At 33.1% G+C, this 17,140-nt stretch overlaps 1 protein-coding gene across 1 annotated transcript; it reads left to right on the plus strand.

Moving 5' to 3' along the window:
* Nucleotides 1-1,450: 1,450 nt before the first annotated feature.
* On the plus strand, nt 1,451-10,720 carry LOC113521762 (GTP-binding protein Rit2). The gene is made up of 5 exons (XM_026907415.3): nt 1,451-1,911; nt 3,923-3,996; nt 5,368-5,562; nt 6,395-6,535; nt 8,044-10,720. Exons 1-5 carry the CDS (start codon nt 1,770-1,772, stop codon nt 8,161-8,163), a joined length of 672 nt encoding a protein of 223 aa, XP_026763216.1. The 5' UTR covers nt 1,451-1,769; the 3' UTR covers nt 8,164-10,720.
* The last annotated feature ends 6,420 nt before the right edge of the window (nt 10,721-17,140 follow it).

Below are 17,140 nucleotides of genomic sequence, written 5' to 3' on the forward strand. Positions count from 1 at the left end.
CACTCATTACCTAAGATTCCTACATGAGCAGGGATCCACATCAAAACTATCTCCAGACCTTTATCTGAACACTTTCTTAATTTTGATTTAATATCTAAAATAACGGTACTTCGAAATCGATTTTTAAATTGGTTTCCGCTCAGTAATTGCAAACAACTTAAGGCGTCTGAGAATATGATACTTTTAGAAATGTTGTGCGCTTCTATAAAGTTGCACGCCTCTAAAACAGCCAAACATTCACCGGTAAATACCGAGCAAACCGAAGGGCACTGATATTGCATAGATATTTTCGAATTTTGATAATACACTGCAAAACCGGTAAAACGTGAGTTTGTTTGTTTGGAAGCATCTGTAAAAAACCGGTGGTAATTTGGCCAGAATTTTCCAATATATGAATTAAACTCCGAATTTGCTTCAATAGTATTTTTATGTATACCAGTGTCTATTACGATGTTTGGTTTAAATATAATTGCTTGAAAAGAGCATTCAAATAGCGGCCACTTAGAAACCCTATTTATGGGGGCCACTTCTGTTAATTCCTTCATTCGTCTATAACTTTTGATAATTGGGGGAGGGTTATGAGAATTGAGAAGAAGGTTGTCTAATTCTGCTACAGTAGCCGATATGGGATGAGTATTAATGAAATATGTTTTATATAAAAATTTGTCAGATAAATATTGTTGACGTAGTAGAATAGGGGGGTCTACACACTCTACCTGAAGGGCATTGCGAGGTGATGATTTCATACATCCCGTTATGATAGCTTCGTAGACAGCAAAGATTAGGTCTGCATCACTTGGAATTAAAGTTTTATCTATTAAAAGTATGTTACCGACTACCGTCTCCAACCATAATTAATAAAATGTGTTTCATCGTGGCGGATAATGGCTATCTTAAATAAATGCCATGACAGTTGGAGTCATGGTAATGTTTAAAAATGTTAATTTTCAAGTGACATGTATATTGCTGCTTATTTATATTTTATGTATGTATCAACCCTTGAAGAATTATCTGTTGTTCAAGGTACGAATATTTTTAAGGACAGATACTGTTTTTTTATTACTTTTCTGTGCTATCGCTATGTAAAGGATAGATTGTATTAGTGATACGTCAAAATAAATATTAATTTATTTCATTGTGTTGTTGTTTTGAAACGGTATTATAAATTTTCCAGATTTTGTGGATAAAAGGCCACTGCTAACTCTTATAACGTAGTGCTTACTTGCTCTGTAGATAAAGACGGGAATTTAGAGATTAAAGACACCATGCTGGCTGTTCGTTTTCAATGAATTTAATAGATATATATAAAGCCTATATTAACTTTAATAGTATTATTGACTTCTTTAAATTGCAGCAAATCCCTATAATAAAACGTGGATTATTTAATTCGAAGGGAAGAAAAGAAATAAAAAAAAGTATTTATTTATTATGTTTATTATCTGCAGTTTTACTTAGAATACAATATACATTATCTGTGATATTAAAAATGTCGTCAGTCCAGTCAACGCCAACATAACAAAAATAATTATCAAAATGTCAATCGCCTTCAATCAGCTGTCGATTTTTTACTAAAGATAATTTATTTGATTTGTTATTTATGAACAAAATGAGCATTGATAAATGAAAAGTGGTTTGTTTTGTGCGTCGGGTTCTATAAAACGGGCACGGTGGTGTTAGTATTGGGGAGCGGTCTGTGTGGCGGGCGATGGCGCTGGTCTGGGAGTGAAGGTGGCGGGCACGGGCAGTGGGAGGCCCAGGCATGCGGCGGCATGGCGGGAGAGGCTGCGGGCACGTCGCGCGGCCTCCGCGTCTACAAGATCGTGGTGCTGGGCGACGGTGGGGTCGGCAAGTCCGCGGTCACTCTCCAGTTTGTCAGCCACAGCTTCTTGGACTACCATGACCCTACTATAGGTACAGCTTGTGTCTGGTTGTTCGATTTAAATTTTTTTTTCTTTATAAATGATGCTTTTTAGGAGTATGAGACCAGAAGAACGTAATATATTTATATATTTGGTTGTATACCATATGACAATTTTCCCAATACCTGGTTTCTGCTTCCATAAATGAATTTATTATTATTTGTTGTAAATTAACATTTTATTTGGTTGCTAAAATGTCTGGCAAATTATATTATATATCATATGGGGTGGGTAAACTATAATGGAATTGTAAGAGAGGTAATATGATGTTACCTATATTTAACTATGTTGCACCAATATTCAATATTTATAAATATTTAAACTGAAGTTTTTTAACCATCTACTGAGATATAGGCTCAGCCTACTTTGGTGGCTACTAGATGATGTAACTTTTTTTATTGAATAATAAATTATATTTATTTTATTATTCAATAAAGACAGATATTATTATATTTATAGAAAATATATATTTATATAAAATTCAGAGATTGATTGGAGTGATATGACACATAATTGTTATGTTCATGTGAGTTTATCTATATAATCATAGGTAACATAGCCCAGCTCAATCCAGGGGAGCATAAGCATATTTAAATGGTAGTTGAGTGGGCCATTCTCACCCCAGAATCATCTGGTGCCCATTCAAATATATGAGCAAAGCTTTGTAAAGATATGTCTGAGAGAAAATATGCACCATTTTTAAGGGGTTATGCCCTCTCCCTCCCAGGAAAAGAATATTATATATACCAGTGGTAGGTAGCAAGTAACAGTTTATTAATATAAATTAATTCACTGAGGAGTATAGAGAAATATTTATCATGATATGTGCTGTGCAACAATTAATCAAATATTTTAATTGTTAAACTGTTATTACTGCACAGTAAATATAAATAAAAATGTTACTTTGTAATTAGTCTTTGATAATTTTTTTTTTATATCATAGCATTATTAAATGATAAAAAAGTTATTACTTTACATTATAAATCTTTCTGGGATGATTCACATTTGCTTCTATTATGATGTAGATAAGGGAATTGGATCATAATCAGTCATTAAATAAGAAAGGTATGTTAAGTTCACAGAGTAGTTTGGTTAATTATAACAATTTTTACATTGATAATGCTGTGGCCTATTTATTTTATAAATTAAGTTCCAAGTATAGTTTTTATTCAAGACCCATATTTAGTAGTGTATGTAATGAATATAATGTAGGTTGCAAGGGGCATACAAAAGAATTCTTCGTATTTTCAAGAGTAGTTTTTTTAATATTGTAATAATTAGGGTTTGAAATCCTGCAGTCGTCTTTACAGCTGGAAATTTGCAGTAAATTTACAATTACAGTGGGATCCTGCTGTAATTTTCACAAGAGACTTAACACATATTGTTTGATTTTTTTAATTTCTTCTACTTTTACCAACTTTATTAGCTATTTTTAATAATTATTATTTATTTTTAGTAATTTTTAATATCTAGTAATTTTATTTTTTGACTTCTAAAAAGTATATTGTTGTTTTTGTTTCTTAAATTAGTAAATAAATAAATAAAAATTTATATACAATAAATTAGTGCTGTGGTAGATGATGGTATATATAGATAGATAGGTGGAATAGAATATTAACTATTAAATTTTCTATCACCATATCAGCCTTGAATTATTCACTGCTGAACATAAGCCTCCCCTTTGGGAGTTTAACCAATAGTTTTTATGCTTGGCAGGTGGATTGTCAACCACAGTTAGGCTTTAGAGATGTGTAAAGAGAGATGCTGTTTTCCATCCCATGCCCTCCTTTAGTCACCTCTTACAACACTTACGGGAAAGGAAGAGGTGGTCTATTCTATTCTGGGACCTGGAAACCTGGGCGTTTTCTATAATTTAATTGGAGATAGTTATGCAAAGACAGACAATCCTTTTTTTATAAAATTAATAAGGATATTGTTGTACGCCCAACTTAAGTTTATATATAAATTTTTAATATGTACTGATTTATTATTTCAATTTTCAGAGGACTCGTACCAGCAGCAAGCTGTGATTGATGGGGAGCCCGCTCTCTTAGATATACTGGATACAGCTGGCCAAGTTAGTTTTTTTTGTATATTATAAATTTGCACCAACAGGTACAATTATTCCATTTTAGAATGTGCTAATAAAAATGCATTTTATCATTTAACAACCTCAAAAGATTTTAATATTTCATTTTAATGGACCATATTCTACATTAGTCCTCAGGAATGGCAACGCATGGGGAGTATCATGAGCGAAACAGTATACTCTGTTATGTCCTTGGTACTGCTCATGTCAATAGGCAATGGTTACCACTTTTCATCAGGTGGGTCGTCAGCTTGTTTGCCATTCTAAGTTGCATAAAAAAATCAGATTTTCTTTAACACTGATTTACGTGGAATCAGCCCGTAATATGAGTAAGTGGATGAGTTAAAAAAAAAAAAAACTGACGAATTATACTATTATTTGTTTGTTTTAAGAAATGAGAACATGAAACCTTTTATTGGAATGCACGAGTGTTTATATAAACATTTAATTTTCGCTGATGTGAGTCATACAATTGTTTTCCTATAATGATACATATTTAATAAGTTGAAACCGAACGCTTTATATTTCAACCCGGTGCAACAGTCATGTATGTCCATGAGTTATGCATATTATTACTAGTCGAAACTTTAAAAAGTTTTTCTCTAGCAGTTTCATATTTTTGAGTAGTACCTTTCCTTCTGTTACTTTGTACGCTTGGATTTCAGAAGTAGGAAATGCATATTTTGTTTTTGTTTGTTATATCATCAGATTTAAAGTTAGACTGTCAGGATCTCAATTGAAAACTGCATACAATTTGGTGATAAAAGTAATAAAATTTAGCGAGGCAAAGGAGCGGACGGTTCGCCTTATGGGAAGTGGTAACCATCGTCCATGAACACTTGCAATACAATATTTTAAAATATTACACATACATATATAACTACTTGCAATACAACTTTGGAAATAGTTAATTTTAAATTTTTGCGTTGTTCACACGTATTTCAAATATACAATCGGGACTTAAAAAAATAAAGAATAATAAAAAAGCAGGTTTTAGGTAGTATTTACCTGCAAAGGTTTTTTAATCGCGTCAAGTCTCGATTCTGTATTTAAAATAAGTTTGGAAATGTTTAAGATTGTTTTTATTTAGATTTTTTTGTAATGGTTGATAATGGAATGGTAACCCCGTCCGCTTACGTTATACGCTGGTGGGGCATCAGTGAGGGATGATAGATGAGAATGAAAAGACAGGTCAGTTAGTCCATCGTGATGAATACATTTGGGATTCAGTACGATGGTTTCCAGGGGGGACCACGTGGAGGTCGACCTGACAGAGTAAATTGTTAGCAATGGGACTGGTAGTTTGCATTACTAACAATCCCTTTCCCCCCTCTCATTGTGGCGGTTGTGGTCTCTTAGGTGGAGTTCACCGCGATGAGGGAACAGTACATGCGCTGCGGCGAGGGTTTCGTGCTCTGCTACTCGGTGACGGACCGGCGGTCGTTCCGCGCCGCGGCCGAGTACCGCCGGCTGCTCGCGCAGGCGAGGCCCTCCGAGCGGCTGCCGCTGGTCCTAGTCGGGAACAAGCTGGATCTTGCGCCGAGGTTTAGACAAGTGAGTTTCAGCTTTGAATGTTTATATTTTCAACCGACTTCAAAAACGGAGGACGTTATCAATGCGGTTGTATTTTTTTTTCGTATTTGTTACCTCATAACTCCATTATTTATAAAGTGACTTCGAAATTTAATTCAGTAGTTTAGTTTTTAAATTGAAATAACCGGTTTTGCCATAATTCAATTGTTTTGTCGATCACAATCTTCACAAACAATAATTACCTGGAATTTAAAATATACCGAGTAAATAATTACAATATTAAATATGCAATAATTCTAATGCACTCAATAATATGTTGTATAAAATTACATGGCAAGTAACAGAAGGCATATTCAACCTTATTCATGAAAATTAAAACCTACAAATCTATTTTAATTATTCTCATGTAACTTTTTTCAAATTGGGAATTTAGCACTAGAGAAAGAGACAGAACGATTCAGTAATTAAAATAGGTTTATAAAAGGGTCGACGTTTTTATATGGGGACTAATCTATTATATTATACATTTAGAATTTAACAATAATTTATAATAGTCTATGATGCGGAAAAAAGACTCTTGAATGGCGACCGCGTAGAGGTAAATGCAATGTAGGACGACCCCCCACTAGATAGAGTGACGGCCTGAAATGCATTGCAGGGAGTCAGTGGATGCAGGCGGCCTAGGACCGTCGTTTATGGCAGTCTATGGGGGAGGCTTATGTTCGGCAGTGGACGAATAATGGCTGAAATGATGACGATGATGACGTCTATTATTACAATTGTTTTATCATTGTATTTGTACATATTTGTGTTGCAATTTGAATCATGTTTAACATAATTGTCGTGTCATCAGGTAAGCACAGAAGAAGGGAAAGCGCTCGCGACGCAGCTCGGCTGTCCGTTCTTTGAGACGTCAGCAGCACTAAGACACTTCGTCGATGATGCCTTTCACGCGCTTGTCAGGGAGATACGACGGTTGGAAAGACAGAGACAGGTATATCATAATTGTATTTACTTTATATAAAATAGTATTTTAACAAAAAAACAAATTATTCGCGTAATATCATTTTATTCATACTGTAGACGACACACTATGATTTTAGTTTATTTTTATTAATATTTTTAATTATTTTTACTTATATACTAATAAATATTTATTATTTTTTAAGGATTTATTTATTTTTTGTAATAACTTAATAATTAACTATACATGACAATAATTAGTTAATTAAAAGCTATCACATATAATTAACGAAAATTGAATACAGACCGGATAATTAATAAATTTGAAAACACAGGCTAAACGTCGTTAAAATTCAATTAATGAGTAATAAAAGAAATGTGTTTATACATGTTATAAGACATACCCTTTTAGTTAACATTAAGCTTAACATTTCGTTCACCATAAATCCTATCCTAATAGTCCAGAGGAAAGATATTTTAACATTTTTAATATGTTTAAACGGTATATATTACGTAATTTTAACATCAAATTTCTGTTTCGTTCGTCCCCAAAATTTTGGAAATCATTTTATGGTAGGCCTACAGGTTTTTACTTTGCATCTGTTATATAAATTATATGAGGTTTTGGCTGTTGATTTTACGACCGGCCACCTGCTTGATGTTGATCCCCCTTGGAAATGCATTTGTTGGTGGTATCCGCCAACTGCGGTATGGAGGAAAGGATTATGGAAAAAAAAGGGTGTTAGGACTGCATAAGGACAGTTGGTAAAAAAAGACCGAAGGATTTATGGGGAAACGGGAAAGACGCTCACCGCAGTTGCGGAAGGGAAACTGGTTTAAAAACTGCAGCGGCTAGAGAGGCATACCCGTGTAACAAAAAATAACCAGGTATATTATTATAACTCATATTGTAAATGTATTTTTCAAATATAATTGTCATTAACAACAAAAAAAAATATATAATATTTATTAAAAATAAAATAAACAATTATTAACATCAGAGGGAGAAGGTGTCCACCGCTAGACGGCGTACCAAGATAAAACATACACCAAATTTTAAGTTAGATCTTCAGGAATATAACTCTGAAATGCATCTAATTTAGGGCAGTAGTTTTTGCATTATGTTGGAACAAACAGACATACAGACAGATAATGAAATCGTGTTCTACAAAAAAAGAGACTTCATTTGCGGCAAAACCAGTTATTTCGATTTAAAAAATGATCTACTAAAATGATTTTGATAAAATTTCTATAGTACCAATCTGTAAGTATTTATATCCTTTCATATAAAAAAAGTATGAAATAAATTGGTAATTGGCATATAACTGAGTGGGTTATGAGGTAAGAAACATTAAAAAAAACATATAACCTCCTTATTTTTGAAGTCGGTTGAAATTTTCTAAAAGATATTATTTTGACTTCTATTGGTCTTATTATGACCTCTCATATTAATTTGTCTTAAATATACTCCGTGTACAGAAATAGTTATAATTTTATTATATTAGGAAGATAAGTATTTGAGGTATGTTTGCGTTTCAGTCGTCACTTATGGGTCCGGGTCCGTCGGGCGGCGGCGGCGGGCGGCGGCGGTGGCGACGCCTGCGCAGCATATTCGCGCTCGTGTTCCGTCGCCGACGGCGGCACCACACCTCGCCATAGCTGACTGACCGAGCGCAGTAAGGCTTCACACTATTCGAACGTGAAACAATCGAGTAAGTTCAAATATGATGCCAACATAACAATGTTATATAATGTTTTTTAAATTTTGACACCTTTATGAGCATAGGACGTAAATTGTACAGCTATAATATATTTTTTAGTTTTTGTCAAATTTTAATAATGAACCTAAAAGTGTTCACTGAATGTAATAAAAATATGGTAAAAATGTATATGCAATACAGATTGAAAGTGTTGCATTGTGCACTAGATTTTAATGTATTTAATATTTTTTTTATTGTTGCCAACAATATTAGTATGTTGATTCCTAATGTTTATTGATTAGACAAACACAAAAAACGCAACTAAAAGATGTTACGGTGTATATAATAAGTATAAAATGGAGGAAACCGTTATATGCCAGTTGTATGTGAAGCTTTGCTGCGCCGTGCGATGAGTGTATGTTTGTATGTAGGGTAGCCAACATTTTTAGCCAAAATAATGTATGTTTTGAAAGAGAAAAGAAGTATTTTATATATATATAAAAAAAAGAACTTCTAGAAATGTAACTTCACATGTTGGTATTCATATGTTGTTCAAATAATATTATGCGCTCTACAATTACAAGCTAAAACGTAGGTTGACATAAACGACTCGTTTTTATTGAAATGACTTTATAACAATGTGATGCCCGTTACGTGGTTCGCAATATAAATATTTTCACATAAATTAAGTAAACATATAAAATAATCGTGATGAAAAATATAGTAGGATAGTAAAAAAGTGCGGTTGGCAACCCTAGTTGCTCGTGTCGTGTATATGTAGATAGGTACATCCTACCTTCCTCTACCTCAAATTGATGCTGTTAAATTATATGTTTTAATTGATTTATATAAACTTATCCAACGTGGATACGGTTGTCTGTAAATATTGTTAGAATATACCCGCGTTTTCATACAATAATTATGTTTGGATTGTGAAATCTTGGTGTCTTGATCTTTTAAATAAATTTAAAAAGTTATAATAAGATTCTATCGTATTTATACTAGTCTAGTTCGGACAGTTTTAATGATTTAGTCGTGGGGCTAGCAATTTAAAAACTATATGAATTCTCTCCGTTGTTTTAATATCGTTCACAGGGGGGAGGGGGGGGGGGGGAAGGGATTGTTAGTAATGGGGTCTAATAGCCCCATTACTGGCAATATACCCCCTCTCAGGTTGACCTCAACGCGGTTTCCTCTGGAAACCATCATGTTTAATTCTTGTCGAATTCATCATGGTGGGCCAACTAACCTGCATTCATTCTCACCTATCATCTTCCACTGGTGCCTCGTCGGTGTATACCAATAGCGCGGGCGGGAAAATCCATTTTCACATATTAAAAAAAAATCGTTCACATTGGCTGTGGGTCACGTGGTATGTTTTTTAATGTATAAAAATGGATTGGTTACTCCGCCTGCACTATCGGTATACACTGGCAGGACACCTGTGAGGATGAAAGCAAGTCAGTTTGCTCATCATGACGAATTTCACAAGAATTAACGACGTAGGTTTCCAGGGAGAATCGCGTGGAGGTCGACCTGATAGTCTATATTGCTAACAATGGGTCTGTTAGAACCTATTACTAACACTTCTTTTCACCCCACATGGCATGTTACTGTCTTCATGTTTGATGGGTGAAAATAGTATGGTGACCCCGCCTGCGCTAACGGGATACGCTGGCGGAGCACCAGTGAAGGGTGATAGATGAGAATGAAAACAGGCCAGTTAGCCCATCATGAGGAATTCATCAGGAATTAACCATGATAGTTTCCAGGGGAAACCGCGAGGAGGTCGACCTGGTTGGGTATATTGCTAGCAATGGGATTCTCAGTCTCCATTACTAACAATCCCTTTCCCCCCACTGTCTTCATCTTAGCCCATAGTACCTAGTCATTTTAAGACAACTTATAAATTCGATTGATAAGAATGAATGAATACGTTAGTAAAACTTATTAGGTTATTTTGCTGAAACCGACTAAAGTTTTGTTCTTCAGATACGTTTGGTTACTAAATTACTAACCGCTCTTACTAAATTACTAACACAGTCCGAACTAGTCGCCCTGCGAACGATCAGTCACTGTATCATAGTAACCGACGTCTATCACCAACTTAACTAGGCCTAGATCATGTTTCTATGTATTTAATATCAGACTGATATTGTTTATAACTATCGTACTGTTAGCTTAGAAGTCAAATTGGATTATATACAACTCCAAGATTCTTTAAATATTACTGAATTTAAATTACAGTGTATCGTTTCTATTAATATATGAATATTTTTAAATTTTGGTAGTAAAAAGGCATTAATACTGTATGGATTTATTTGTATTTAGTAGATTGTTTTTGTAGCTAACAGAAGAGTTTGATGATATTAGAGAGAGAAAAAAAAAACACTTGCACTCTTCCACAAATTGTCTTTGAAAATTTGTTTGCAAGTATTATTTATATGTGTTCAAGTTGAAAGCGGAATTATCAGCGTACTATCATGGCTGTCTTACAATGAAAATAATATTTTTTTTTTCTAAAGAAATACAGGTTGACATATGACGTAAATTTTAGAGCTTCCTGCACTAATTTGACAACTGAACGAACTTTGTTAGTTCCTCCGGTAGAACAGTCCCATTAATGGTAGCTAATGAATGCCCCTCTTATTTATAAAAACTAAAACCTATAGAATTACTTAAATAATTAGAGTGTTTGTTACTTTTTTTTTAATAAAGTATTTGGCGCAAAAGAAATACACAAAACATTTCAATAGCTAGAATAAGTTTACGAGACGTTTGATGATTTTATGAATAAGGGGGTAAGATTCCAATTTATATAAGATAGAATATATCCATATCGCGATATATATATATATATATATATATATATATATATATATATATATATATATATATATATATATAACATTTATATAGTACAAATTAGGTATGGGTAATATAATATTGGTAATATAATATTGGTACCAGTCCAATATCTATGTAGTGGGTTTTATATATATATATATATATATATATATAAATTTTATATATATAAATATTAGAGAACAGACATTTACGACAGACATATTCATTGTTGAGCCAATATATAGATATTGGAATTGAAATATATATATATATATATATATATATATATATATATATATATATATATATATATATGTATTGCTGTATATTACCCATCCCTAGTAGAAATATAATAAAGTATGTGTTCTAATACAGATACCTGTCACCCCGAGTGACTGCTTTAGTTCTGCTTCGAGCGCTGAATGTACACAATTTGTGTTCCTATAGTTTTCACGTATAAAGCTATATTTATATTGCACACATCCATAAAAAGCCTAATTGTCTATGGTCGTGTGTATCTGGCCTCGTTTTACGGCTTAGGAGCATGTCTTCCGCGATACGGAACCCGTGAGAGCAATAAGTAAATATATAAATTATTTAAATCTATATGTTGAGACATTGTTTATTGTTTACTTTAGAGTTTAAATGTTTAGATTATACAAGAATGTAGGTATAGACTGTGTTATAGCTGAGTCTCCATTCTCGTTATGTTCACCCAAAGTAGTTTGGAGTTGGGACAGTATTCACTATTTAGTTCCTGAGACTCGGGCGCCATTATGTTTCTCGTATAAAATAATCCAAATACGTTGAACCTTATATATTAATATCACTTTCTTGTTAGTGTTAAGGTTTTTTTTTTTTTACTTTCGTCTTGTTTCGACTTTCACACACGAGTCGATGTGTGATCGGAAGTGGTTATGTTCGGTAGATATGTACTTTGTTTTGTTTGGTCGTTATTCTTTGAATAGTAAAGTTCAAATTTGCTAATTATGTCGTTTAAGCTTTTTTTGTTCTTGAAATATTCTCTTCTTATGAATTACTTCTAACTCTGGGGTCAGGTGTGACCTCTCAACATGCGAGTATGCTAATCTCTAAAGTCTAGTACAGACTGTTTTAGTAATTTGTCGAGCGGCTGATAATTCGTAAAAATACTCTTATTTGACGAAAATGAATATTTCGTTAATCTAAATTACTCGCCACTCGACTAAATCACTAAAGCGGTACGAACTTCTTAAAAGTGGACTCAGTTGGTCAAGGCTTCCATAGGAGGGTTAGCTAAGCAGTTTCCGCAGCGTGTAGAGGACAGTAGGAGATTAAATTCCATATAGTTGTATATATAAAAAGCCATACATTTGTAGTGACCAAAGTATATTTACAATTGTGTTACCGACGTTTTGATTCTGTGTAATTTATTTGACCGTGTTTATAACCTCGGAGTACAATGTAATGTAAGTGAGATCTATCGCTATCGAGCTCTTCTCTTAATCTGTGTGACAGAGACAGCAATAAGCATATATTTAAATAATAAAAATATATTTATATGTTAATAAGTTGTACCGTAAATGTCGTGCGTCTGTCGTGTGATGTGTGAATGATGTATTGTAATAATAGGTCGATACGCACAAATTTTAGTGTAGTTAACGCAGTGTAAGGTTTGTGTTCGGTTTTGTTGCGAGGGGACGATTGGTTGGCGTTTTGTTCGATGCAGATGGTATACTGTTGTTCGGACAGTTTCGTGGAATTATAGCTACAAATAATTATTACAATTATTCTACATATATTAATACGTGAAGCAGAAACCCCCTTTTTACTGTACCCCTTTTTACAAAAATTAAGAAAACGGAAAAGTATGAAATTTCGCACACTTATAGAGTATATAGAGAAGGGGTGCAGAGTGCTAACTCTTTTTTAATATGTATAAAGATACATTAAATTAGCAAAAAAAAAAAATTACGTTACCATGTATTTGACATACACACGCATATATACTCTTTTGTTTATTGTTAAAGTCTGTGGTCAAATTGAGAATAGATTAATATTGTTTGTATTTAATATTATTTGTCTATAGTCTTACCGAATGTCAAACATAACCATAATAAATTCATTTATTACATTATATGTTATGGTCGAATTACGACCACTGAACGATAATTAGTTACAATATTACAGTGCAAATTTATTCTAATCACATTATTGTGAAAACAAATATGTAGTTCGTTAGAAACGATATTCTTATTTCAAACTAACACCAACCATATTTTGCAGTGTTGCAAAGTTTATAATATCAAGTGACAGTACAATGGTCACGTGAACGGAAACGTGCGAACACCGTCGTAGATACATTCAAATCGCTGATAAGTCCGACGTGATTGTATAAAGCAATGAAATAAGGACCTTAATTGTATAATTATTAAGTATAATATGTACGGAAATACTTTGGTGTAATTCGTTCGAATGTAATTGAAACTTGATAAATTAAAATGCAAACATTAATAATATTTCCATGAAATTGTTCGAGCAATTTGATGCTTTTACCTGCTGACCGTCAGGTATATATCGTGTACGTGAAAATACTGACATGACACGAGTATATTAATGCTATATTTATATAACAATATTACATAAGTTACATACTAAAAAAGGGGTAAGTTTTCTTCAGGGTGGGCAATACGCGCGTAATGCCCCTGGTATTGCAGGCGTTCATCAGCTACGGTAACCGCTTATCATCAGGTGGGCCGTATGCTTGTTTGTTACCTTAGTGGTATAAAAAAAGATATACTATTAGTGCATCCAGATATGTATTTCAATGCCCTATATTTACTACAACTACTTCATTCGACTCATAAGAATTTAATGGCCAAATATTCGTTCCAACGCAACAAATTAATCGCTGGATAAAGTGTGAAGCGAGATTCAAATGTTGCATTGCTTAGATATTCTCTTATTTATATTTCTCACTGTATAATCTGTATTATTTTACACTAGAAGTCTTTTAGTGATGTACTTACGCTTATTTCGTGGAGTAGACAAAAAATTACTTTACTCCATATGAAATAAAGTTTATTTTTAATATTCAGTTATTGTTTTAAATAAAAAATTAAAGTTTAATACTATGTGCTCCACAGTACTAGTTTAAAAAGTCACACACAACACAGATATCGATTGAAATAAAAGGCGATACCTTCAGTTGCGAAACTGAATGTATTTTACGTATTATTTGACCTTAAATAAGACAATTATTTTTATATATGAAAAGTTATACTTTCAAATTTGTGTTATAAAAATTTTATCAAAATCTGGTTTTGTTTCCATTAAAGTTGGTGGTTTATTTTTTGTGTGGAACAAAATCTACTTATTATAGATTTTTTATTCTCTAAGTAAATATATAAAAAAAAATCGTGCGCAAAATGGTTTCGTCACAACATACTGAATTATGCTTCATACTTTAACAAAACCAGCGCAATAAGACAGTGTCAAACTAGGGTATTAATCATTTAAAGTATTCTTAAGCAAACTGAGCTTTGCCGTGAGCGGCGTGTAACGCCTACTTCGCCCTGTTATGGGCAACAATCTAATATAGACCTTAATTTGTACGTCGTTTAGTATAATATAGCACTGTGTATTGAGTTTGTTTCAAAATATTGACATTACTGTTCGATTCGTTGATTTGAATATTTAGGATACTTTTGGACCCCTGTACATATTATTTTTAAGACGACTTTTCCCTCGTATGAGTACTCAGGTGGCAAACGAATCTATGAATACAATCGTTATTGCTAATGTCCATGACATAGAATGAGACAGCGACGCCCGGTGTCTTCTTCTTTCTCATGCTTTTTTCCTTAGAGACTGCAGTATGGGGATCTTCAAAAGGCTATATTAAGGTTTCTTCAGAGTCGGTATCGTTTACCGTCAGACAGGTTGAATGCTTGTTTGCCATCTTTTATGGTAAAAAAAGTATGCCTTTGTTTATAGAAATGTATCTATTCCTAAATTCGATTGTTCGATTTTTTTTTTGATGGGTGAAAATGGTGTGGTAACCCCGCCTGCGCTAACGGGATACGCTGGCGGAGCACCAGTGAAGGGTGATAGATGAGAATGAAAACAGGCCAGTTAGCCCATCATGATGAATTCATCAGGAATTAACCATGATAGTTTCCAGGGGGAACCGCGAGGAGGTCGACCTGGTTGGGTATATTGCTAGCAATGGGATTCTCAGTCTCTATTACTAACAATCCCTTTCCCCCCATCGAGAGGTGTTGGTTAATCATAATAGAGTGATATCTGTGATGGTATCATCATAAATATCATCATGGTATAATCCTAATTGTCATAAAATTGGCTTACATGTAATAGGCGACGGTTACCACTTTCCATCAGGTGAACCGTCAGCTTGTATGCTATTCTAAGTTGAATGAAAAAAAAAAAATTGGCATAGAAAAGATCTTGTAAGATATATCTTTCACAAATGACTGTCGCAAATAGAAAAATATTTAAATTCATATTTATATTATGTGGACTATGTTTTTAAGCACAGATTAACCAACATGAAATAAAGAGTATGTTATTGAAGTGTAATTGTTTCAGCTTGAGATGTTTGTTAGTTCTTGATTTAAAATGACTTTGATCTGACTTAAATATTTATATTACTTAATTTTACAGTTAACTATATAATTGAACGGAGACTAATTTTCTCCATTAAATAACGATATGGTTACAATTAGTGATGGGACGTTACTCGGAGTCGATCGTGACCGACTAGTGATGCGCCTGAACAGTAATGTTTATATTTTGTTAAACAACATATATTTACATTGGGGGGCACTAATTAGGGTCGTCGACATAAGTTGTAACTATTTCTACTGTTACAACTATTTCTACTATTATAATAACTCTTGTGGAAGATAGTATTTAAAATTTAGCATATTCTCTATTTTTATTCGACTTCAGAAAGGAAGAGACGTTCAATTGGACTTTTCCTTCTTTTTTGTATTTACGTTAAGCGATAATATCGCCTATTGTGAAGCTATTTTTCCTTTAGTCCAAATTGTAGTTGGTTTGTTTTTTTTTTTGAGTTTTTTAATTACATTCGTATAAGTTTGTGTCGTAGTTATTCTTAAAAATGTTAATTTTGATATTTTTTTTTATTGTTCTCAAACATCAGTGCCATCTGGTGGTGTAAGTAAAATGAAATTAACCATCAAAATAGTGTAACGGTTTAGTACTATCTGCATAGGTTTTAAATCTAGTCAATATTATTTTTTATAGTTGTTATAAATGTAGATGTTTATCTTAATATGCGACGATTCACTAGTAAACAGCACGAAGGTTTGGGGCCAAATAATATCGAGAATGAGCTCTTTAAAAACATTACCCTCTTTTCTTTAGCAGTCTAGTAATTAGATGGCGATCATATAAGCGATACATACTATATACGTTTTTACATAAGTTTATTATGACGATCCTAAAATTATAAAATTATATTTACACAAATAAAAATGCCATATGGCATTAAGCTCGCCATTTGTACAAAATTTTATTGTGCAATAAAGAATAAATAAATAAATAAATAAAATATCAACACAGCTCCCTAAGTTAAATTAATTTATTGGGGATGTCGTTAGTAGAAATGTATGACATTGACAAACTGGTCGTGTAATTAAAATATATCTTTAATTCAACTGCAGAAGGTTGACAATAAGTTAGCTCTCAGTTTACTAGTAGAATCAGCGCTGTACATAGATAATAATGTGTGTAGTATTAGATATCGGAACCAATCCTCGTTGTTTTTTAGAATCATTCGTTCCATTGACCTTGTTAAGTGAATGGCCTAAGTTTGTAGATGTGTAAACGCGACGTTATCGTGTCTCTATTATGATTATATTAGTTATGTTCATAGAAATCTGCCCTAGACAATGTATATTGTCTACTAGCGATATCGTTAGTAAAAAAGTCAAAATGTATGAAATTGACACTTGATTGATATGTTAAAAATAATTTTGACAGTAATTGCTTGGATGCCAATTCTATACATTTTGACTTTTTTTTACTAGCAATGTCGATAATTACTTTGTATAGAGTGCCCAAGG

This window comes from Galleria mellonella, unplaced genomic scaffold (genome assembly GCF_026898425.1).
Source record: "Galleria mellonella isolate WM207_F2 unplaced genomic scaffold, CSIRO_AGI_GalMel_v1 utg63, whole genome shotgun sequence".
Classification (NCBI taxonomy): domain Eukaryota; kingdom Metazoa; phylum Arthropoda; class Insecta; order Lepidoptera; family Pyralidae; genus Galleria; species Galleria mellonella.